Source organism: Lepus europaeus, chromosome 4 (genome assembly GCF_033115175.1).
Source record: "Lepus europaeus isolate LE1 chromosome 4, mLepTim1.pri, whole genome shotgun sequence".
NCBI classification, from domain to species: Eukaryota; Metazoa; Chordata; class Mammalia; order Lagomorpha; family Leporidae; genus Lepus; species Lepus europaeus.
In genome coordinates, this window is record NC_084830.1 from 110999300 (window position 1) to 111024896 (window position 25597).

The window sequence follows — 25597 nt, forward strand, 5'->3', positions numbered from 1 at the left end:
ATATATGAATACAAAGATGAACATAGGTGCTTTAAACACTGTCAAAATCCACTAACAATATTTTTTTTAACTTCCCATTTTTACAATGCAGTGGAAAACTAAATTCATAAAAAAGTACAGAGAAAAATATAATGATTTCAGTATTCTCATTTGAGACATTTGGCTCTCAAGGTAGGTCACTAAAAAAACAAACAAAATGCAACACAGATTTATATTAATTCTAACATTTTCCTTCAGTTAATGGTTTATTCACTGTGGTCCACAAAAGCTCCACATGATGCCATCACTTAGGGAACTCTCCGGGTTAGAATCACAACCCAATTTGGAACACTCAGTCAAGGAAGCATGAAAATGCAGAGCCCTGGTGCAGTAGGTAGATGGATATAACCCAGCAAGTGGCACCTTTCAGATAAAGGCAATCTAAGCCCATCTTAATCACAGTAAGCTCTGGGCAAGTACCTTGCTCTTATTAAGGACAAGTCTTTATTGCTGAGGGCACTGGGTCTCTGGAGTGGACTTGGAGGACACGTAAAGAATGGGGTGTGATTTCTTACAGGATTCCTTTTCCAATTTGCTTGTAGTGTCTTTCCCTTCTTTAACTTCTGTTTGAAGCCTTGATTCAGCAGCTACCCTACAGGCATTAAAGCATCCACTCTGAATTCAAATGTGGTTATGGAAAATTAAATAAATAAACCCTTAGTGTAATGGGCCTCCTATGAGGCATACTGATTTTTTTTTGTATACAGAGTAAAAAAAATTAATAGTTAACTCCAATACCATTAAGGATATTAAGTCATTGATTCTGTAACTGAACTTTTTTAAACTTAATTTTGTAAATGTCTAAAGAACATCTGGAAGACTGGTTAAAATAAAACCATAGCAAACCTAAATTAAAGAATTAAAATACGAAATGGCATCTGTCATGACAAGCATTCCTGACTCAAAAACTAAAATGCTACAGCAATATTTTAATGTTACTCTGATGGACAAAAGGCTAAGCACAAAATCAAAACAACACAGAATCCAGGGTTGCATAAATAGATATCTATTTCTCTCATTAAAACACACACTCACATGGGGCCAGTGCTGTGGTGCAGTGGGTTAATGCTAAAGCCTGCAGCACCGGCATCCTATATGGGCACTGGGTCAAGTCCCAGCTACTCCACTTCCAAACCAGCTCCCTGCTAATGAGCCTGAGAAAGCAGTGGAGGATGGCCCCAATGCTTGGGCCCCTGCAGCTGCATGGGAGACCCAGAAGAAGCTCCTGGCTCCTGGCTTTGGACTGGTACAGCCCTGGTCATTTTGACCATTTGGGGAGTGAACCAGTGGAAGGAAGACTCTCTGTCTCTGTATCTCCCTCTGTCTGTAACTCTGCCTCTCAAATAAAAAAATATTTTTTTTTAAATTTATTTATTTGAGAGTCAGAGTTACACAGAGTGAGGAGAGGCAGAGAGAGAGAGAGAGAGGGAGAGAGGGAGAGAGGGAGGGAGGGAGGGAGGGAGGGAGAGGGAGAGAAGTCTTCCATTCGATGATTCACTTCCCAATTGGCCACAATGGCCAGAGCTGCACCAATCCAAAGCCAGGAGCCAGGAGCTTCCTCCTGGTCTCCCACGTGGGTGCAGGGGCCCTAGGACTCAGGCCATTCTCCCCTGCCTTCCCAGGCCATAGCAAATGCTGGATAGGAAGTGGAAAAGCTGGGACTCGAACCAGTGCCCACATGGGACGCTGGCACTTTAGGCCAGGGCATTAACCCACTGCACCACAGCACCAGCCCCACAAAAAATATTTTAAAATAAATAAATAAATAAAACACACACACCCCAAACACCTCAAATTGAGTTTCAACTGGCAGGATAATAATTAAGGAAAAAACAAATAGTGGAGAGATAGTTTAAAAGGCATGTAAGGATTCTTTATAGCAAGAAATCAATTAAATTTATAAAGCATGCAACAGTAAAGTACCTAATAAAACCCAAATTTATTTACACAATTATCTTTGCATTGCATGTTTAAGTGAAGCATGCAGAAAACAAGAGGTTGGCAACGTCTTAAGTCAGCAGATAGACTCACACATATAGACACAAAAACAAATGTTTTGTGGTATTTTATTTGTTTTTGTTTAACTAGCAGATAAAAAATTTCCAATTTGCTATTTGGGCGAGCAGTTAGCTACATATGTTTGCACAAGTAATTTTTACCAAGCCAAAAAGAAAACACAGCAAAGAAAGAAAGGAAGACAACACAGATAGCAAGGTGTGCATGGCTCAATTCTGGAAATCCCCCTCCAGAAACAGACAGTGGTCAAACACAGTTAACCAGCAAATCACATTTCACAACCATGCGGAACATGTGCAGGCATCAGATATCATCTACTGGAAGCTACTTATTCCTTTAGATATCAAGCTTTTATTTGGCACGACTTTCAGGTTACGACATTACATGCAAGCTCAAGAAATGAAGGAACAAACTATTCTTCCTATAACAGCAGCTAAGGTTGCTGAAGTGCTTACACTGTTGAGCACGACATTTGGTAGAACTGAAGACTTGAAGAGAAGCCAGACAAAAGCATACAAGGAAGTCTTTGCATAAGGGGAGCTGTGTCTCAGGATTTCAACTCAAATACACATCAGTTAGTAAAATGTCATAGGCTACACCCTCTCTCAAAGACAGACAGAGCCCTAGCAGCACCTCAAAGAGTTCATTTCATAGCACATAAGCTAAGCTAGCCATTGTCCCATCAACACGCTTACCTTTTAAACACGCTTACATTTTAAACACCCACAGATACTTATTTTAGATGTATCTATCATTGCACTGCATGCAGATACACTTCATCATTTTGTTACCTTCTCCATCGTCCTCATCCACTTCTGTTTTCACTCCATTCTTGTCCTGCTACGCACATCCAGAACTCCAGCCACAGCCACTGTTACCTACCTTTCCCTCCACTCACTTCCTTCCTCTTACCTTCTGACCTCTATTATTGTCATTTTTTTTTTAAAAGAACAAGGCCCTAGATACATAAATTATTTCAGACACACACCTGCCACTTCCTCTTTTAGTTGTAAACTCAATTATGCTGAAACTGGAGGCTTTGAAGTTTTAGGAAAACATGAAAATTAATTAGCTTTGATATTTAAAAATGTCAAAATAGGCATCAAAACCCATTCTTGAAGGTTCAGGATAAACAACTTCAAAAGCCATAAACAATTGCACCTAAGTTTTCTAGAAAGCTGAAATTTTTTATACTGGAAAGCCCTATGAGAAGGAAAGTCAATTTTCCTTTCATGGCTACTCTTGAACCAGGAGAAAAATAACAGTACACTTACTCAAATTGATGACATTCAGAGATGTGTTAAGACTGATTATTTCTGTTTTATGAAATAGAAAAGTATAACTATTTAAAACAATTCGCTTATTCAGGAGTCTTTAGCCCTTGCAATCATTTTAGTCTTTCTTAAAAATCTGGAAAAGCTGAAGGCAGGCAGATGAAACTGCGGAATAACACTACACGCAATACTAAGGAAACAGATAAAGAAACAGACAGCATAGTTCATGCAGCGGGAGAGGAGGGTTGGACAGGTCTGCTGGTGGCCTTGAAGGAAAGAGAATACTGACCTGGGAGAATCAGGGTTGTTCCCACTTCTTTCACCGGAGGCTTCAGGGTCAGCTGGAATTCCTATGAGTTTCACACACTTCTTTTCCTTCTTTGGCTGCATCTCCATGGGTGGATTTTTGTGAGGAGGGAGACTGACTACTGGAGGGTTTGTATAAATTGGCTTTTCTAACTTCAAGTTGTTATCTTCTAAATTGCTAGGCCAGCACTGAGTCTCCTCTTTCTGAGGTGGTAATCCACAGGATTCTTCCCCAACAGCACTGCTGGCACAGACATCTTTAGTGGCAGTTATATCCACAGGCAGCACTTCACGTCGCTTCTTGAGTACAGGCACTTCAATTTTCTCTGAGATTAAAAACCATTAAAAAAAAGAAAGAAATCCAGTCAATGACTGAATACAATGGCATAATCAATATAAGCAGAATTAGTTATATATATATATACATATATATATATATATATATGACTTATTTATTTGAGAGGCAGAGTTACAGAGAGACAAGGAGAGAGACATAAAGAGATCTTCCATTTACTGGTCCACTGCAACAGCCAGTGCTGGGCCAGTTTGAAACCAGTTGCGAGGAACTGCTTCCATATCTCCCACGTGGGTGGCAGGAATTTATTTTTGCAGTCATCTTTTGTTGCTTTCCAAGGTGCTTTAGCACAGAACAGGATGGGAAGCGGAGCAGTCGGGACTCAAACTGGCACTCATACAGGATGCTGGTATCACACCCACAGGCCTAACCTGCTACATCACAGGCAGGTCCCATATACTTTTGTCCTTTTATCCGTTCTTTTAAAATCCACTCATATCTTTATTAAAACATATTGTTTTTATCTTTTATCTGTTCTTTTTCATGAACTCCATTAACTGTATCTTTTAAAGTTTATTTGGATATAAACTTTTCGATGGAAACTCAATATATTGGTTCTAGGAATGAACACTTAAAATGGTCTCTCCTGGTGTTTGGATAAAAACCATAGAGGAAGCGAATATTTCAGCTCATACGGTGTTGAGGATTGGTGCAGCATCAAGGAGTCCACATTCAAATTCTATTTTCTTAAAAGAAGTTTGTTTATTTATTTCAAAGTTGGAGCTACAGAGAGAGGGAGAGACAGAGAGAGAGAGAGAGATCTTCTAGCCATTGATTCACTCCCCAGATGTTTGCAGCAGCTAGGGCTGGCCCAGGCTGAAGCCAGGAGCTTCTTCTGGGTCTCCCACAAGCGTTATAGGGGCCTAAGCACTTGGGCCATCTTTCAGTGCTTTTCCCAGGCCATTAGTAAAGAGTGGATTGGAAGTAGAGCAGCTAGGACATGAACCAGCACCCATACGGGATGCTGGCGTTGTAGTCAGTGGCTTTAACTGCTACGACACAATGGAGGCTCCTCAAATTCTAGTACTAGCACTCAGCCACTGCATGACCGTGCCAAAGTACTGAACCTTCTTTGAGCTCCATTTTCTTAAATCTGTAAAATGAGGTTCAGAAGCACACATTTCACTCAGTATTGTGTGTCATAGGGATTCAACAGAAAGAACAGGCCAACCATAGTGAATATTGGTAATTTGTGCCTGTTAGATCCATCTATAAAATATATTCAGAATCTCACTATCTCAGTGATGGGTATAGCTGCAGTCCAAACACATCACCCCACCACAGACTACTGCAAAAGCTTTCTGTCCTCATGGTCTAACATAACTGTGTTCAATGCAGGTCATAGTCAGTCACTTAATGAACTGCTCTAATATCCTTTCCCCACCTCCACATTAGTGTGCCTTTCATTTTCAAAATCAAAATATTAGTGAAGGAGGCAGAAGGGGTTGGTATTCCTAATCCACACTGTTGCTTTCAGATCATTATCTCCTCTTCTTGTACTGCTCCTTTGAAACCCACAACATCTTGACTTGCTACCCTCCCCCTCCTCCTGTCTCTTGGTTGTATTCAGTCCAGCAGACCTTTGAAATTCAAAATGGATCACTCTTAATCAGAGGAGCCAGTCTGAATCAGGGAAGAGAAAAGGAAGAGAGAAAGAGAAGCCTTGTAAAACTATGTAAAAACCTTCTGATGATCAACACCTCGCCACTACTGTTAGAATCACTGCAGTCCCCTGATACAGTAATGAAACAGAGTTAAGTGTAGGAACAATTCAGGGGTGAAAGCTGGTTGAGAATCCTTAATTTGAAACAGGTAACAACATCTTTTTTTGAAGGGTGAAGGTTAGAATCATCACATTCTTACACTTTTTTATATTTGCTTTTATTTTTTCTCTTTAATTTATTTATAATAAATTCACTCTTTATAGCAAAAAAGATGCAGAGTTGTACAGTTAAGACTTCTATTTAGAAGGGCTAGTCTATCAAGAATAGCCATAGGGCAGGTGTTGTGGTGCAATCAGTTAGTGCTGGTTTGAGTCTTGGTTACTCCATGCTTCTGATCCAATTTCCTATTAATGCACCCCAGGAGGCAGCGGAAGATGGCTCAAGGTGCTTGAGCCCCTGCCACCCATCTAGGAGACTAAGATGGATTTCCAGACTCTTGGCTTCAGCCTGACCTGGCCCTGGCTATTGCGAGCATTCAGGAAATGAACCAGCAATGGAAGATTGATAAATCTCTCTTTCTCTAACATTCTTTCAAGTAAATGAAAATAAATATTAAAAAAAAAAAAAAAGATTAGATTTACTATTTGCTACCTTGTATCTGTCCTACAGTTCTTCCTTAATAATAGAATTCTCAACATTTAGTGGGATATGGTCCCTGCGATCAAGACTGCCATTTCTCAGGCTTTCCTGAGGCAGGTGAGGCCACACAAGTGCACTTGCCTCAGTGGGAAAGCAGCAGACCAAGAATGCACAAGGAGCCTGACCCCTGACACTGTGGAGTACCTCCTCCAGACCTCCACTAGGGGGAGGAAAAAATACTTAAGTCCTCATTATTTTAGGTTTTTCTACAAACAGTCCTAACCATGCAGCTCTCAAACATCAGCTGCTTCAATAAAATGAAACTCTCTGGTATGACACAGGTGCTTCAATCTTAAGTGGGGAAGTCTACCATATTACACTTCTACTAGATAGTATGAATTTCCATCTCCAAAAAGAACACATATTTGTCAATACCAAGTATCCAGTTCTCTTTGGATTTTCCTATACATTTTGCAGCAGTGAATGTGCTTTATTAACTGCAGATGCATAACCACAAATTAGCTTCCAATGGGATTTGCATAAAGCTCTAATAAGAAAAACAACACTGATACAATTTCTCAGACCTACTCATGATTTAAAAGATAAAAATAGATGAGCCAACATACCTTCAGGTTCATATTTCAGTTTTAATTCATCAACTTTAGCTCTAAGCTTCATATTTTCACTTTCTGAAAGCTGGAGGCATCTTTCATTTGCAAAAAGTTTTCGCTCAATATCCAGAGCCCGCTGGCTCTCAAATAATGCTTTCATTCGCTGTATGGACAATTCACCTTTGGTACTTTCATTTTCTTTGCTGCAATAATGAAATAATGAAAACCAAGGAATATTAAAATAGCATAATATAAATACATATTGTAGAATAAATTTTTTATTGTATATTTATTTCAATGCAGTTAAAATACATTTTTCTGGGATTTTTAATCACAAAGAAATAATAAACAAATGGGACAAGTTTCAACAATAGTACTTCCCTCTAAAAACAAAAATCTCATCCATTCTTTAAAGGAAATGGACAAAAGGACAAAATACTTTTTTTCAAATCTATTCAGGCAGAAATAAATTCTTTTAAATTTTAAATTATGTGATACTTATTCTTAAAAAATTTGGGTTATAAGAACATTTTCAATATTTAAGTTCTCTTCATTTACAGGTCGAAAAGTAAAAACTCAAAGAAATAAAAACATTCAATTTATTTAAACTATTTTTCTTCAATGATCAGTAGTAATTAACTCTTGCATAAAACTCATGTATTTTGCATAGATTTTTTTATTGCTTTTCTTTTCTGGAATTTTCTTTTGATCACTTCAAAATGAAAGTCTGTAGTCACAAATACTAGCAATTACAAGCAGAATAAGGTTCTTTCTCCACCTTTCCATCCATTCATCCAGACACTTACTTCAAGTTATCAAGCTTCAGCTGAAGTAACTCCGTATAATAGGTATCATCTTCCACAACACCAGAGTTGACTGGAGGCTTCGATTCCATACTTTCATACAAATTCTAAAAAGAACAAAAATCATCATTACTTAAATAACAAATTAGGCTAGCATACATTTATTAATAACAGCAGCCACTACTTATTAAATATATACATTTGGCAGGCACTACACAAAGGAACCATTTAACTCATTTACTGTCTGCAGTGGGTCTGAGAACAAGCGCTCCTCTCTTCAGAGAGACTCTGAATCCAGACCTGACTTCAAAGCCTGTGCCTCTCACATACCTACATCCTATGTTTCCCTCTCTTGGCTTTTAGAATGGAGGAAATAAATGCTCATGGGCTTTCATGGCTTTACATCCAAGCCATAAAACTGAAAAATATGATAGAGATCCTGAAAGTTGTTTTTCTCTCTACTCTTCTGAGATTCTAATGGAAATTTTATACATTTCTCTAGGAGAAAAGTTAGTAAGTCTGCTTAAAATTGCAAACAATTCCAAAAATTAGACAGAAAACTCTTTGGTTTAAAAAAGTTATATTTTCAACAAAGTATAATGCTGAGTCCACTAGTGGACTACATATGCCTGCCAACCAACATTCTGAAAATTTAACCAAAACCGCATTCCTTTCAACAGTTCTTATAAGGGACATAAATAAAGTTATATACACTTAACTTTTTGATACACAAATGTCATGATTTAGAGGTCTAAAAGGTTATTAATATTCTAAAAAATCTGTCATTTAGACACTTTAGTTCATCAAAAGGTTATTGAGAGGAGACCAATGCTCCCTAAATTAATTTAAAAATGTATAAGTGTAATGCAATTCAAATAAAAATATTAGCAAGCTTTATAGTGCTAGGCAGGGAAAATCAAACATGTGAGAATTGCCAGGATGATACTGAAAGAGAAAAGCTGTGTCCTACTAGACAAAACATACTACAAAGCCTCTATAATGAGAACAGTGTGGCAGTGATGCACAGACAGGCAGACTAATGGACTAGAACAAACAAATCTGGAAACAGACTCAAGGATGTGTAGAAACTGAATATATAAGGGTAACATCTCAAAGCACTGGGGACCAAGTGAACTTTTTAATAAGTGGTGCTGGGATAACTGGCTAGTTATTTGGAAAAAAATGATACAATTTGATTTATAACTCACATCATACATAGTAAATTTCAATGGAGACCAGAACTCCAAATTTAAAAAGTGAAACCATGCAAGTCCTAGTAGAAAATAAGAATAAATTCTATACATAAACACACACGTACAGGCAAATAAATCAGTATATGGAAACATGTTCTACCTCACTCAGAAGAATGCAGATTAACACTATGCTCAGACATCTCTTCTCATCCATCAGACTGGCAAATATTAAAAAGATATCACATTGCACAGGTGGCAGTGGAGCAACAGCCACTGTGATTCATTGCAGGTGGGAATGCACACTGGTACAAGTCATGGGAAGGAGTTGGGAAATATGTAATAAAATTACACACCCATTTCTTTTTAAAAAGATATATTTATTTATTTTAAATGCAGAGTTACAGAGAGGTGGGGGGAGGACAGAAGTCTTCCACCAGCTGGTTCACTCCCCAAGTGGCCGTAACTACCGGAGCTGAGCCAGCCCAAAGCCAGGAGCCAGGAGCTTCTTCCTGGTCTCCTGCACATGGGTGCAGGGGTCCAAACATCTGGGCCATCTTCTACTGCCTTCCCAGGCCATAGCAGGGAGCTGGATCGGAAGTGGAACAGCCTGGACTTGAACTGGTGCTCATATGGGATGCCAGCACTGCAACTGGCAGCTCTACCCACTACGCCACAGTACCAGCTCCCCATTTACTTCTGACTCAGCACTCCCACTGTAGGCATTAACTCCAAACATGTAGTGACCACAGTAAGAAAACGTGTATGTACTCAGGATGTGCTTTACAGCACAGTCTGGAGTGGAAGACAACGCAAATGCACAGACACAGGAAATCAGTGAATAAAAATACACCCACACAATGGAATCCTTTAAGGCTATAAACAAGAATGAGGAGGTTTCATCAAAGCTGGGTATAAAATGAGATGAAGTGATTTCCAGGTTACTCTGTAAATGAAAAAAAAAAAATTGGAGGGGAGAGTGCAAAAGACTATAATATGCTACATTTTGTTAAAAAAAAAAAAGAGATAAAAGATACATACACATGCTCATTTTTACACAAAGAAACAAAATGAATAAACCTGAAACAGATGAAATTGGCTATTTTCAAGGGTACAAAGATGAGGGGGTAGAAACAGGGTAAGGATGCTAAGATTAGCATGAGATAGTCCATGGGGACATGAATACATCTTTGAGAACATGTCTTTTACAGCTCTGACTTTAAAAACCATGCCAGTGTTTTGCATACTTAAGTAGGTAAAGAAGTTCAATATGCATAGGAGGACAACAAAATGGAATAGAAACACAAACAAACCTACCAGTAATTCCTATGAATAACACACCCTTATGCCAGGAGGAGGGAAAAAAAGAGTCCAAATAGTCCAAGGAACTTTTGAACACAGCATTCTGACTATCCCCCAGGCAAGAACACAAAGAACAGCAAATGAATCCTGAACTCTAGTTAGCAGATTAGTAGTTCCAACATTATGTGCTTTCTATGATTGAGTAAACAAGCAAATGCACTGAGGACAATAAGAGTTATGTTTCTTACTGTCAGAAATAAATACTATGGTGTTAGATTCAAATTGTAATTAATAGTACAAAGCATTTGTGTGTACACATATATATATGTACATATTACAGGCATATACACACACACACATAAAAACATACACATTTACTCTCAGTTCTGTCTGCTGATAGAATATAGAAGCAGTGACACTACAATAGTAATAAGCATATCTAGTGTCCAGATCTTGGTTTCTAAATACCATTCTCCATGAAAAGAAACCAGTGCTCCTTGGAAAAATGCTAATTCCAGCAACATCTTAATGCACCAGATAACTAGGAATTACTCAAAGAATCGTGTGCTAGAGAAGTGAGTGCTCCTACTGGGATAATTTGAGTATTAGAGTAAATAAAGTAATAGATGAGAATATAGAGGATAAAACAGGTATCAAAGAAGCTGCACTGATATAAATAAATGAAAAGGAAAGAAAAAGATTTTTTTCCAAGCTTTAGAATTCAACTAATAAATGCAGAAAGAATGATGGAATAGCTATCATCACAATATTTTTTGTTTTAGACAAGAATGCACATTCAAGTACTAGGGAAAATAGAATTTACTTAGTCTCAAAGTATTTCTTCACAAGATATTAATTGTAAAGGGAGAAATTATAACTTTACAGTAGATCTGGAAGACATAACTTTAACCCAATGATTAAGGCTAGTAGCTACAATAATGGCACAGACACAGACATCCTGTATCATCTAGTGTGATGCACTTGAGAATAATATGTTATTCCTGTAGTTTCTCATCAAAATTACACAGCTGAATCGAAACACATCAGAAACATCCCAAATAAAGGACAATGTACCAGGTAACTAACCAGCTTCACTCTTCAATTTGCTATAAAGGATATTAGTGTAACCGGTAAAATGTAAAAAGCAGTTTAGTTAATAGTATTCAATTTTTATCAACATTCATTTTCCTGGTTTTGATCAGTGTAGTGGGGTTATGTAAGAGAACTGTCTTCATTAACACTTAAGTACTTAGAAGCAAATGGATGTGTAGTTTGCAACTTATTCTGAAATGTTTAAGAAAAACACAACATAAACACAAAGTAATCAAGCAAATTGACAATTAGGGAACCTGTGTAAAAGATGTAAAGAAATACCAACAACTTTTGTGGAAGTCTGAATTGATTTCAAAATAAAACACATTTAGAGTTTATTAAAAACATCTAATATGATTTTCAGTAGCTACACAATGTTTGAACACAGTTACAAATCTCCATTACAAAATGGAGGTATAAGCTACTGAAAAATAATCAACTACTGGGGCCGGCACTGTGACGTAGTGGGTAAAGCTACTGCCTGCAGTGCCAGCATCCCGTATGGGCACTAGTTCGAGTTCTAGCTGCTGCACTTCTGATCCAGCTCTCTGCTATGGCCTGGGAAAGCAGTAGAAGATGGCCCAAGTGCTTGGGTCTCTACACCTGCGTGGGAAGATCCGGAGGAAGCTCCTGGCTCCTGGCTTTGGATCTGTGCAGCTCCAGCCGTTGCGGCCAATTGGGGAGTGAACCAGCGAATGGAAGACCTCTCTCTCTCTCTGTGTAACTCTTTCAAATAAATAAATCTTTTAAAAAAATCAACTACTGATAAAAACAATTAGGGGAAATCACTGATATGAGGTTTAATGAAAGACACAAACAAGACTATACATTAAATGATTTGATTTATATGAAGTTCACAGTAACTGTTTTTTTTTTTTTTAATTCTTTATTTATTTACTTATTTGAAAGGTAGAGTGACAGAGAGAAAGGGTCAGATAGACAGAAAGAGATTTTCCATCTACTGGTTCACTCCCCAGAGGCCCACAACAATGAAGGCTGGGTGGGCAAGACCAAAGCCCAGAGCCCAGAACTCTACCTGGTCTCTCACGTAGGTGGCAGGGACCCAAGTGCTTGAACCATCATTTGAGGCTTCCCAAGATTAGCAGGAAGCTGGACTGGAAGTAGAGTAGAGACGCAAACTCAGACACTCTGATATGGGATGCGGGTATCTTAACTGCCATGTCCAAGGCCTGCCTCAGTTCAACAGTATTTATATATGCAATGTTAATATCATCAAGTTAGGAGACTCTTAAGAAACATGAGAGATTTTCTGTGGTGTTAGAACTATGAGTATGGCATATCACACACCATGATCTGTGTGGTAATTACCAGAGGGTATATGTATGTTCAAGATCATTCAATTGTATACTAAATATGTGGGTACTCAAAATAATGATAGAAAAACAACAAAAATGGAATAGATTGGCTTGCCTCTACTAAAAGAAGCAAAAGTCAAAAATATCGTGAAGCAAAAAGTGATTGGGAGCAAAAAATACTCAAAATACTGGGTCAAGCTTCTGCTGAAACCAAAAGTTAATAATACAGTAAAAAAGTCTATTTCACTTAAAAATACTGAGATATTCAAATTAAAATTTGGCTGTATTTTTAAAATGTAAACAAATACCTTAAATTTCTCCAGATTTCTAATTTCACCTAAAAGATGTTTTATTTCACCATTCTTCTGCTCCAACATGGCAAACAACCGTTCTTGCTGCTCAAATTCAGTTTGAGATCCTTTCATCTGTAGCAATGTAGCAATTTGTAACTAGAAACACAAAATCCCAGCCAAAAATAATTAATATTCTGATAATCATATTACTGGTATAATTCATATGTTGTTATTTTTAACTCATTTTGGAAATGAAACTAATTAGCTATTTTTAGTCTAATGATTTGAAAATATATATAGCAGTAAGTTGTTATAGGAACTTTTGAGTATTTTTTAAATTTATTTCACTTTATTTGAAAGGCAGAGACAAAGAGATTTTTCTACCTGCTGGTTCACTTCCCAAAGGCCAGCTAGGGTAGGCCCAACACTGGTGCCCAGAACTCACTGGTTTCCTGCCTGGGTGGCAGGGATCCAAATACCTCAGTCATCATCTGCTGCCTTCCAGGGTAGAACCAGAAACAAAGCCAGAACTCAAACCCACATGATAATGGGGATGCAGGTATCCCAAGGAGTATCTTTTTTTTTTTTTTTAACAGAAAGCATTTAATAAACATAAATTTCAGAAGTACAACTTTTGAATTATAGTGGTTCTTCCTCCTATATCTGCCCTGCCACGTCTAAACCATCCCACCTCCTACTCCCTCTCCCATCCCATTCTTCATCAAGATCCATTTTTAATTATCTTTATATACAGAAGATCAACTCTACACTAAGTAAAGATTTCAACAGTTTGCACCCACACAGACACACAAAGTACAAAATACTGTTTGAAGACTAGTTTTTGCACTAATTCTCATAGCACAGCACATTAAGGACAAAGGTCCTACATGGGGAGCAAGTGCACAGTGACCCCTGTTGTTGATTTAACAATTGACACTCTTATTTATGACGTTAGTAATCTCCCTAGGCTCTTGTCATGAGCAGCCAAGGCTATGGAAGCCTCTTGAGTCCACAAACTCTGACCTTATTTAGACAAAGCCATAATCAAAGTGGAAGTTCTCTCCTCCCTTCAGAGAAAAGTACCTCCTTCTTTGATGGCCCCTTCTTTCCACCGGGATCTCACTCAGAGAGATCTTTCATGCAGGTCATTTTTTGCCACAGTGTCTTGGCTTTCCATGCCTGAAATGTTCTCATGGGCTTTTTAGCCATATCCGAATGCCTGAAGGGCTCATTCTGAGGCCAGAGTGCTGTTTAGGGCATTTGTCATTCTATGAGTCTGCTGAGTATCCCACTTCCCATGTTGCATCATTCTCTCCTTTTTAATTCTATCAATTACTATTAGCAGACACTGGTCTTACATATGTGATCCCTTTGACACTTATTCCTATCTTTATGATCAGTTATGAACTTAAACTGATCACTTTAACTAGTAAGATGGCATTGGTACCTGCCAACTTAATGGAATTTGGAGTCCCGTAGCAAGTTTTTAGCTTTACCCTTAAGAGTAAGTCCAACCCACTTTGATTATTACAAATGATGAATATCTTTGTAGTTTTGTGAAACATAAAATTGAGCACCATGGCTGTAGTCTGAAAGCAAATCACTTAACTGGTAAGTAAGCCTGGCAAAAGCTGCACATTTCTTAGTCATCATACCCATGGATTCTCTTAAGAATCTCATGGGCTTTCTCAAAAAATTTCATTAACTTTAATTAAGTGAAAGGAATTATTAAACTCCTCAATCACAAATGAAAAAGACGGACCATACAGGAAAAAGGCAATTGAAAGATACTAAGGCAATCCACAATATCTTTTAACTTTTTTGACTATCTAATTACAACTCTACCTGCATCAGGAGAAAATATCTAGACTCCAAAGTTGCTTTTAGAAGTTCCCATAGTTCTGAAAAGTGTTAATTAGCTTAAATAAAGTTTTGAGTAAAGCAAACAAAGACACAAGGTTACAGGTACACTGACAAAGAAGAAAGGCAGCTTTTAACACTTGAAGGAATATCCTTTCTGTTCCTGCTTCAGGATAGAGGCTAGGCACATTTAACCCAGGAAAATCCAGAATGCTGTTAGTTTCTAAAGCTAGTAGGGGACATCAAGGAACACCTGGAAGATTAAGAGTAGGAGCCGAACAAATACTGCAAGAAAACAAAGAGCAAACATGAGGAATTTTATAGAGAAATCATTCCCAGATAAAGGAGCACAGCCTGAAACCAGGCAGCACAGTCTGAAAATCCTTAGAAACAAGACCTACAACTATTGTTTAGTAAGCATTTATTCATTTGCCAAGCACTACAAAAATATTTTTATTACATTTTAACTCCAGGACAATTCTAAGGGCCCACATGCATGACTTGAGTGCTGTTAAGAAAAGGGGACCCCCAAAATTCAAATGTCATTCTATAACAAGCCTTCATGAGAGAACACGAGAGCTAGTTTTAGTGCAAGTAGGAACCCTAGGACTGTGTTCAGAAAGACACCAAGCCAAGAGCCAGAAATAAAAACTTTTTCATTTTTTTTAATCTCCACTCCATAAAAATGATTTATACCTCCCTGGCAAGGCTGGTGAGGAATGATAAAAACAATCAGTAGTTGCTAAATATTCTACCACTAAATCTTTATTCCAAAGTTGCTCTTCTTAAAATATAAAAGGATCTTTAAATATAATTTTCTTTAAAAAGTAATGCAGCTGTAGATTGACTAAATATGGTCTGAAGGAAACGATAGTTTCTTTAACATATCTGTGATGTAATGCTAACATAAAATAGGTTTAATAAACCATTGAGAATGAGAATTCTATACCTTCATTCTTTGCATCTGTTCCCTATTAAATGCATTCTGCTTTTTTAGTGATTGGTACTTGACTTTCATGCTGATAAACTGACGTTCCATTGCTGCCCTTCGATCTTCCACCTAGAAAATATCAGCACATTGACTCACACTGGTAGTAAACAAAACGCCATTTAGTCCATTTAATTTTTAGAATACTTGGAAGTACCTCTGCAAACAGAGAGTTGCCTTTACTATTGGGATCCAAGGCTTGCTGAAGCGCCTGGCTCAACTGCACCTGAAGGTCTTGATTGGCTACACGAGCTTTCTAAGATTAAAAGAAAACGATTTCGCTAAGACTCGGTTAGCAAGAAAATGACTTAAAAATTGGAAAAGATATTACCATAATTCAAATACCTCTAAGGCATTATAGTAAGAAACAGCTTCTTTTTCTCGCTCCTCTTTTTCTTCTTTAAGCCGGTCCACCTGGCGCATTAAATTAGCAGTAAGGCGCTCCAGTTGTTCCTCTCTGTACTGTAGTTCATTCACTTCTTCTTTGAGGGTGGTCTACTCAACAGGAATTGAAAAAGAAAAAACACTCTTACATAATCTTTCATTTAACAGCTGCTCAGAATGATCTATCGGTGATCATTCACACTCAAAACTAAAACTAAACAACTGGTCAAAGGTTGTTGGGGCATATTAAAAACTGTCTTAATTACTAAAGTTTTCATTAGAGAATCAAACAGGAAGGTCCTAGCTAATCTATTTTTACTATGAATTTAAGGTTATAACTTTTAACTACTCTTACTCTGAAATGCAGAACCTACATTCAGAGGCCGGCACTGTAGCGTAGTGGGTAAAGCCACCGCCTGCAGTGCCGACATCCCATATGGGCACCGGTTCGAGTCCTAGCTGCTCCATATCCAATCCAGTTCTCTGCTAAAGCCTGGGAAAGCAGTGGAAGATGGCTCAAGTTGTCGGGCCCCTGCACCCACGTGGGAGACCTGAAAGAAGCTCCTGGCTTCGGATTGGCACAGCTCTAGCCGTTGCGGCCAATTGGGGAGTGATACAGCAGATGGAAGACCTCTCTTCTCTCTCTTCCTCTCTGCGTCTCCTTCTCTCTGTGTAACTCTTTCAAATAAATAAATAAATCTTAAAAAAACAAACAAACAAAAAAAAAAAACCCTACATTCACATCCATGTTAACTGCCACTGCACCAATATTTTATATTGGGTCTCTATGACACAAACTAGAATGAGTGTGCCTCTAAATTCTTCCAGAGGATTCATCAACCTAAACATAAAGTCTGCCTTACGTAATCATGGAACCTAAAGCTGCATTATGAATGAAGTGATTCACCTAAAAACTCTGTAAAATATTGTATGGTCAAAGGTTAGGAAATATTTCAGCCTTCAAACTAGCTTCTAACAGTTACTGCAAAACATGCAGAAAAATTAGAACAACAAAGTGCCATAAGCAAGACCCAAACCCTAAAAATTACCTTCACACTTTCCATTTCCGTCAGCTCAATCTGAAGAGCCAGCATCTCGGAAGACAAGCTCTCATGCACACGCTCAGACATGACCCGTATCTCCTCTGATTTACAGGACAGGAGTTCCTTCTGATGATCTACTTTGTGTTTCAGCTGCTTTTCACTAAGCCTTGCTTCATCTAATTCTGCTTTCAGTTTTTCTAACTAAAGCAAAAAAAAAATTCAATGTTAAAATCAAAAGGCCTTTTTTTCCCTGAAAAATATCACTGACTGACACAATCTTATTTTATGATTGGACTACCAGGGTTTCCTATTTGGCCAAGACTAAGCATCTTTTAAGACAGTTAAAGACTTTGTTTGATACCCACAGGAATACCCCATACAAGTAACCAGGATAGCTTGTGTCCCTTAGAATCTAGCTACCAAAATTAAATAGTCGTGTGTTAGTACAACATTAACTATGCAAGCTCCGCAGGTAAACTGTTGTTCAGGGTTATCACTTCCCAACAGCAAGATAATGGAAACCTTGTTCTTGGCTATTTCACATAGCTGGTACTTAAAAAAAAAACTTCAGCTAAAGTTTATAGATGGCTACAGGAACACATTACATTGTTCTCTGAAATACACAGAATCCAAACCTTATCCTTTAGTTCGTTCACTTCCTGTCCATGGCTTCTGCTTAGCTGTTCTTCTAATTGCTCCAGCTGCATTTTTTGTTGCTGTTTAATAGCTTCACATTCACAACTCAGACTTTCTAACATTCGACTCTTGAGCTCAACTTCTCGCTGAAGAGTGTATTTTTCTTGTTCATAACTCTGAAAACAATCACAAAAAATTCACTGAAAGCCATTACACAAAATCAGTTCTCACCTTCAAGTGTTTCATTCCTGTTTCACACATTCTCTGTTTTCCAAGTAATAACCACATGCTAAACGCTGGAATAACTCTGTAGCTCATCAGTCTTAAATTCCTAAGGTGTACTCTGAGGCTACAGCTGTCTCAAAACACTCAAGCTGAAGTTACTACAGACACTAGTCCAGGAAAGGTTGGTGCTATCACTTCCCAATCTGTGGTTTCTGGTGTCCAAGCAGCCAGCCCCAGGAAGTGGTAAAGGAGGTCCAAGCAGCCAGCCCCAGGAATAATCTCTGGATTCCAAAATCTGCATCAAACTTCACAATGACAAGTTTCAGAGCCTGCCTATAAAGGTCCTTGCTTTGGCTGAAATATCAACTGGCACGTAGTGTCCTTCATCTCCTGCTGACCAAAACTAGCCAATTAACTGAATGGCTGGAAAATAAATAACTGGGGAGTGAACAGGCGGATGAAAGACCTCTCTCTCTCCCCCTCTCATTCTCTGTGTAACTCTTTCAAATAAATAAATAAATCTAAAAAAAAAAAAAAAAAAAAAAAAAAAGAAGGCGGTTACAGTAGCCCAGGAAGAGAAGATAGCAGGCTGAACTAGAGTAGCACAAATAGATGTTTCATAGGTCAAGTTCTCAGAACCTGTTGACGGATTAAAATGAGAAGCACGGGAAAGAAAAATACTAAGCAACGCTCCTAAATTTCTGGTCCAAGCAACTGGAAGAATCGTTATTACATTCCCTAAATAAGCGAAGTTTTAGTGAATGTTCGTTAGTAGGTGAAATCAAGCATTCCATCTGTATATGTTAATTTTTTTTTTTTTTTTTAATTTTTGACAGGCAGAGTGGACAGTGAGAGAGGGAGAGACAGAGAAAGGTCTTCCTTTGCTGTTGTTCACCCTCCAATGGCCGCCTCCGCTGGCGCACCGCGCTGATCTGAAGGCAGGAGCCAGGTGCTGGTCTCTCATGGGGTGCAGGGACCCAAGCATTTGGGCCATCCTCCACTGCACTCCCAGGCCATAGCAGAGAGCTGGCCTGGAAGAGGGGCAACGGGGACAGATTCCAGCACCCCGACCAGGACTAGAACCCGGTGTGCCGGCACCGCAAGGCAGAGGATTAGCCTGTTGAGCCATGGCGCCGGCCTATGTATGTTAATTTTAAGATGTCCATTTGCTGACAGTTGAATACATGAACCTACACTTCAGGGGAGAAATAAGGGCTTAATATATCATTATCTTGAGGGAATTCCGATGACATTTAGAGCTCTGAAACAAGTGAAGTCACTAATGAAGAGTGTAGACAAAACAAAGTCTTGTGGTAAGTAGAGTAAAATATGGTAAGTAGAGTGACCATAACTTGATTTGCTTTCTTTTTTTTTTTTTATAAAGATTTATTTATTTATTTGAAAGGCAGAGTTATAGAGAGGCAGAGGCAGAGAGAGAGAAGTCTTCCATCCGCTGGTTCACTCCCCAAATGGCTGCAAGGGCCAAAGCTGTGCCAATCTGCAGCCAGTAGCCAGGAGCTGCTTCTGGGTCTCCCACGTGGGTGCAGGGGCCCAAGGACTTGGGCCATCTTCTACTGCTTCCCCAGGCCACAGCACAGAGCTGGATCAGAAGTGGAGCAGCCGGGGCTCCAACTGGCACTCATATGGGATGCTGGCACTGCAGGTGGCGGCTTCACCTACTAAACCACAGCGCTGGCCCCTATAACTTGATTTTCAACCTCCGAATGCATTGGTTGGAACCAATATCAGGTGCTCATTTATTTCATTCTCTTTTAACAGGGACAGGAGTGAGAACAAGATCTAAAGTTTTCAGAAAATAAATAATAACTGCTCGACAAATGTTCAACAGCAAAGCATATCCTGGCAAACAGAACAGCAGAGTCCTACCTCAGTCATGGTCGTCATTTCATTTCGACATTTATCCAACTGATTCTGCAGTTCACTTTGGCTCTCCAGTAGTTGTAAACCATACTGTGCGGCTTTCAGTCGTTCACTTTCAACCTCTTTGAGTTTGCTTCGGAGATCTGCAATTACATCTGCCTCCATGTTCTTTTCCCGTTTTTAGCCTACTATAAATAGAGGAAATAAAACTACTTAAGCTTAAACAAGAAAACCCCATACAACCATGTCAATCACAGAAGAAACAGATATACTTGGTACTACAGCCATGTTAAAACATAGTTTTGAGATTTTCTTTCTGAATTGTAAGTGGTCAAATTTGCATTCTTGTTCTAAGAGCAGGAACTATTCTTGTAATTCTGTTAGATGATTTGAGATCAAACAAAACAGAAAACAATGCATTTAATTTTGCCTCTAAGAAATTCACTGTGGGGAAACTTTGAGTTGTGTGCTAAGGTTTCTTAAATGTCGAGGTAGAATTGGTCTCAAAATGCTATCAAGTACCCATGTCATCAAAGTCAAGAAAACAATGAAAGAAATCTTGTCAGTAGCTTGACTGCTATTTAAAATACAAAAAGGCCACCTTAAAAAAGGTTCACAATTAACCCAGGGAATATCATGTCTGATCTTTCACAACAATCTTAACTTCCTCCACTTATTCAATTTGCTTTCCTGCAAACACACTCACTAGTATACTAGTTATACATGATCATGCAGAATAGAAACCATGTACACAGCAATTAGAGGACACAGCTTTTATTCTAGATGTTCAATCAAGGACTTTACAAACATAATATATAAAAAATATTCCACTCTATCTCAGCCTCAGTCATCATCCTTCCCTAGTTGGCCCTAGCCTCTGAAGTCAAACTCATAAACAGCTCTACCTAGAAAGACCAGCAGCCTTGCTAAGGTGTTTCCCCATGGCTTAAGTCAATGTAGTCAGGCTGCCAGGCATGCAAGCATTTCTTGAATGTCTATGTGCTAGGCGCCATGCTGGTCACAGCAGATTCATCAGACACAATGGACCAGACCAAACCTCCCTCCCCCTTCATGAAACTTACATTCCAGGAAAACAGTGGATATAGTCCACCCTCTCTACAGGTTTCTGTATCCTCAGATCCAATTAACTGCAGAATAAAAATATCTAGAAAGGAGCCAGCTCTGTGTTGTAGTGGGTAAAGCTGCCCCATGCAGTGCTGGCACCCCATACGGACACCTGTTTGAGTCCCAGCTGCTCCATTTCTGATCCAGCTCCCTGCGAATGTACCTGGGCAAGTCCAAGTGCTTGGGCCCCTGCACCTATGTGGCAGACCCAGAAAAAACTTCTAGCTCCTGGCTTCAGATCGACTCAGCTCTGGCCGTTGCAGCCATTTGAGGAGTGAACTGGCAGATGGCAGATGGAAGTGCTCGCTCGCTCGCTCTCTCTGTAACTCTGCCTTTCAAATAAATAAATCTTTTTTTTAAAGATGTATTTTTTGGGGGGAAGACAGATTTACAGAGAGGCAGAGGCAGAGAGATCTTCTACCCACTGGTTCACTCCCCAAATGGTCACAACTGTCAGAGCTGGGCTGATCCAAAGCCAGGAGTTTCTTCCTGGTCACCCACGCAGGCACAGGGGCCCAAAGACTTGGGACATCTTCTACTGCCTTCTCAGGCCATAGCAGAGAGCAGGATCAGAAGTGGAGGAGCCAGGTCTCAAACAGGTGCCATATGGGATATCAGCACTGGAGGTGATGGCTTTACCTGCTATACTACTGCACTGGCCCTTCAAATAGATCTTTTAAAAAAAGGGGGGGAGGGGGGGCAGAGCTGTGGTGTAGCAGGTGAAACTGCTGCCTGCAGTGCTGTCATCCTATATGGGCACCAGGTCCAGTCTCAGTTGCTCCACTTCTGATCCAGCTCTCGGCTATGGTCTGGGAAAGCAGTAGAAGATGGTCCAAGTCCTGGAACCAATCTCCCAAAGATACTGTGAGATGACTATTACAGTATAACTAAATACAATACAAAGTGGAAATAGAAACAAAAGTAGAAGAGAAAAAAGGGAGCTTGGAATAAGAGATGAGTGGCACAAACAGGAGTCCGAGCAAGAGAGAATCATCCATGCAGCTATTTAGTAAGTTCCAGACAGAGGAGAAGCCCTAAGGTAGAAAACAAATAAAAGGAGTAAACAACACAGCAATCAGGTTAGACATAGTAGAGAGAAGGCAGGGCAGAGGGCGGGGGGTGTCTCTGTGCCAATAATGCCAGTGTTAAGAAACGTGGCTTCTACTCCAGATGAAGTGGGAAGCCATTCTCAAATCTGGAGCCAAAGATCTGATACAACTTAAAAGGATCATTTTTGCTGCTGTTTTGACCAGTGAGGAGGGGAACACAGTTGGAAGCAGAGAGACCATGGCAGACAGTGGTTCAGACAAGCGTGGTAGCATAAGAGGCGGTGAGAAACAGCCAGATTCTGCATATATTTTAAGGGTAATGCCAGTATGACTTTCTGATACAGGGCGTGTAGGACTGCGAAAAGGAGTCAAACACGCTCTGGGCCTGAGCGACCTATAGAACGGAGCTGCCTTCAGCTGACACACTGATGTAAACAAAGTTTTGGAAAGAAAAACAGGAATTCACAGTCTGAACATGAAAAATGTCAAGCAAGCAGTTGGATATACGAGTGGGAGAGAGGTCTGGACTGGAGACAGAAATTTGGAAATGATCAGCGTTAACTCCTGAGACTATCAATAGAGCATGAGCATAATTAAAGAGAAAGGGGCCCAGCACTGAAACCTGTTATACGGTGGGGAAGAAATCAGGAAAGTACACTCAGGAGTGACCAGTGAGGCGGACAGAAAACAAGAGCATGGTTTGTTCTGGAAGCCAGTAAGCAAACTGTACTAAGTAGGTGGGGGCAATCAATCATGCCAAATGCTGGGGCTACATCAACTAAGAAAGAATTGGCCACTAGCTTTGATTTATGGGAGTTCTGATGCAGAGACGGGGGGTGAAAGCCTGACTAGAATGGATTTGATAGAGAAAAAGTGGGAGACAAACACATGACAAGCACAGATGTGCTGCACAGACAGCAGATAAACATAGTAGTAAGCAGAACGGGAAATAGTGGCTATGATGTGTTGTTTATTAAAATGGAAAAAAATAACAACAGTACATTTGTATGCCATGAGCTAAATCCAGGAGAGAAGACCAGAGATCTGCTACAATGATGTCCCTGAATAAAGATACAGTCTAACTTGCAGAGAATTTTTCAACAGAAGCATGAACATTTCATCTGCTCTGTCAGTGAACCCCCACCTGTGACCCTGGCATCCCACACTGGAGTGCTGGTTTCAGTCCCCACTATTCTGCTCCCCATCTATCTCTCTGATAATGTACCTGGGAAGGCAGCAGATAGTGGTCTAAGCACTTGGACCCACCACCCTTGTCTAATAGCTAGATGGATCCCAGGCTCCTGGCTTCAGCCTGGCCCAGTCCTAGCTCTTCCCACCATTTGGGGAGTAAACCAGTTGACAGAAGATATCTCTCTCTCTCTCGTTCTCACCCTATAAGATAAATAAATAAGTTAAAAAAAAAAATAAAGGGAAAGAAAAGTATGAGAACTGATGCTGAGAAGCAGGTAGACAGTGGGGGGAATCTGTGAAAATGCCCTTCTAACTGCTTCAATTTATCAGTAAACTGGGAAGTAAGATCTTTAATAGAGAATAAAGAAAGACAAGAGAAAACACAGGGTTTCAAGAGAAGAATAAAAGGTGTCCTAGGTTATCAGGGGCTGGCAGTTACTGTGCTAAAATAAAAAAACTTTACAAAGCTCGTACATGATGGAGCCAGTCAGTTAACTGCTGCATTGGCAATAACTTAAATTTATTGAGGATTTACCATTTGTCACATCTACAGCCTCAAAGACATTATCTCATTTAATTCTCTTGATAAGCCCAAGTAAATATTGTCATCTGCATCTACTAAAGAAAAAAACAGAATTAACTTTAAGACATCCCAGTTAGGAATATACAAAGAAGTCAAAAACGTTATGATTCATTCAAAAGATCTGCTGGAATTCCCATTATGTGGAGACACTACTTGACATTTTTCATGTTCAAACTGTGAATTCCTGTTTTTCTTTCCAAAACTTTGTTTACATCAGTGTGTCAGCTGAAGGCAGCTCCGTTCTATAGGTCGCTCAGGCCCAGAGCGTGTTTGACTCCTTTTCGCAGTCCTACACGCCCTGTATCAGAAAGTCATACTGGCATTACCCTTAAAATATATGCAGAATCTGGCCGTTTCTCACCGCCTCTTATGCTACCACCCTTGTCTGAACCACTGTCTGCCATGGTCATCAGCTACTAAGTGGTAAGTGAGATGCGAAGTAAAGTCCAGCTCCAAAGCCAGTGCTCGGACCACGCTTCTGCCTTGCCTCTCAAAACGGCAAACACAAAGCATTTAGTGGACCAGAAGCTCTGGGTGGGAACCAACCAGCCTGAGTTCTTACCCAATCTCCACCACTCACATGCTGCATTAACCCGGACAGGTTATTTAATATCTTATCGTATCATCTACAGAACAAGGACAATAACACCTAGGAAAAGGGTTGTTGAGATTAAATCAGGTAATGGACGGAAAACCATGAAGGCAGAATCTGACACAGTGCCGTGCAACGGGCACAAAATGTGAAGCACATCTGTGGTTTTAAATTTTCTAGGAACGGCATTAAAAGGAAAATAAAGAGGTGAAACCACATTGTTATTCAGCTCAGTACAAAGTACTCGTTACAAAGGTTAACAATAGTCTGAAGAGTAACGAATGCTCTCTGGGTCCTGTCCTCGAGATCCGGTGTGCATTTAGCAATTCTCAGCTGGGCTTTCACAGCGGCCAGCGGCTAGGGTCGCGGACCGGGCAAAGCCGCCGGCTGTTACTCTGCGGCCCCGCCACGACCCAGCTCTCCGTATTTACCCAGAAGCCCCGAGGGCGACGAGGCGGTCCCACAGAAGGCTGAGCCAGGCTCGGAATGCGGTTTATGAGAACGCGGGTTGCAGGCGAGACGGACACCCAGACCCCAGGTTTCCCGAGGGCCTGCTCACTGCCTGCCCACCGCACCTCTCCGCGCCCACCTCCCACCTGGCCCCTGCCCTTACCTCTCTCCTCACCCTTTTCCCCTGGCTGCGGCCGCCCGCGGCTCGGGAGGCGAGCTTAGGCCTCCCGATTCTTGATTCCAACCCCACCTTTGCAAGAAAGACGCCGGCCATTCACTCTACAAGCGCTCGAGTAAGCGCCAGGGCTTTTTGAATGAAGTTCCCGCGAGAACTCCCACTTCTCACGAGACGTTCCGCCCAAGCCGTGCGAAAAGACGAAGAAACGCCCAACAGAGCGACTGCGCAGGCGCAAGTGGAGCGCCGCGGGTGTGGCGCAGGCGCAGACCAGACTACGGAGTCGGTAGCTTTGCTGAGTTGCGGTTCTCTGGGTGTCGCTTCTAGGTGTGTGCTTTTAGTTGCCGTGCCTTGGAGTTTTGTTTCGGTTGTGCAACAGTGCCTTCTGGAGGACGCATGTGGCGACAGGGAATCCCCGTTGGCACAACTGTACCGGCCTCGTACGCCCTAGCCGCGCGGGGATTGGCCGCGGTGTTCCCGGAGGGCTCTTCCCTGCCGAGTGGCGCGGGAGTCCC

The 25597-nt window shown here is 40.3% G+C and overlaps 1 protein-coding gene across 7 annotated transcripts; it reads right to left on the reverse strand.

Moving 5' to 3' along the window:
- Positions 1 to 25256, reverse strand: SPDL1 (spindle apparatus coiled-coil protein 1). 7 transcript variants are annotated; one of them, XM_062188707.1, is made up of 12 exons: positions 25071 to 25254; positions 19924 to 20105; positions 17811 to 17987; positions 17182 to 17376; positions 16094 to 16243; positions 15906 to 16004; positions 15710 to 15820; positions 12916 to 13056; positions 7711 to 7814; positions 6920 to 7107; positions 3619 to 3961; positions 1 to 631 (listed from the first exon to the last, which is right to left on the reverse strand). In XM_062188707.1, exons 2-12 carry the CDS (start codon positions 20080 to 20082, stop codon positions 484 to 486), a joined length of 1815 nt encoding a protein of 604 aa, XP_062044691.1. In that variant the 5' UTR covers positions 20083 to 20105; positions 25071 to 25254; the 3' UTR covers positions 1 to 483. The 7 variants fall into 7 exon arrangements, with proteins under 7 accessions (XP_062044691.1, XP_062044693.1, XP_062044692.1 ...); XM_062188709.1 differs by having other exon boundaries at positions 541 to 626; positions 25071 to 25255; XM_062188708.1 differs by having other exon boundaries at positions 576 to 654; positions 25071 to 25255.
- Positions 25257 to 25597: the final 341 nt, after the last annotated feature.

Coding starts and splice junctions, on each gene's coding strand:
- SPDL1 (XM_062188706.1), bottom strand. CDS start 20,082: ATGGAGGCAGATGTAATTGCAGATCTCCGAAGCAAACTCAAAGAGGTT. Junction 16,244..17,181: donor CGGAAATGGAAAGTGTGAAG/GTAATTTTTAGG, acceptor CCTGTTGAGTAG/ACCACCCTCAAAGAAGAAGT. Junction 13,057..15,709: donor AACAGATGCAAAGAATGAAG/GTATAGAATTCT, acceptor TTGTGTTTCTAG/TTACAAATTGCTACATTGCT.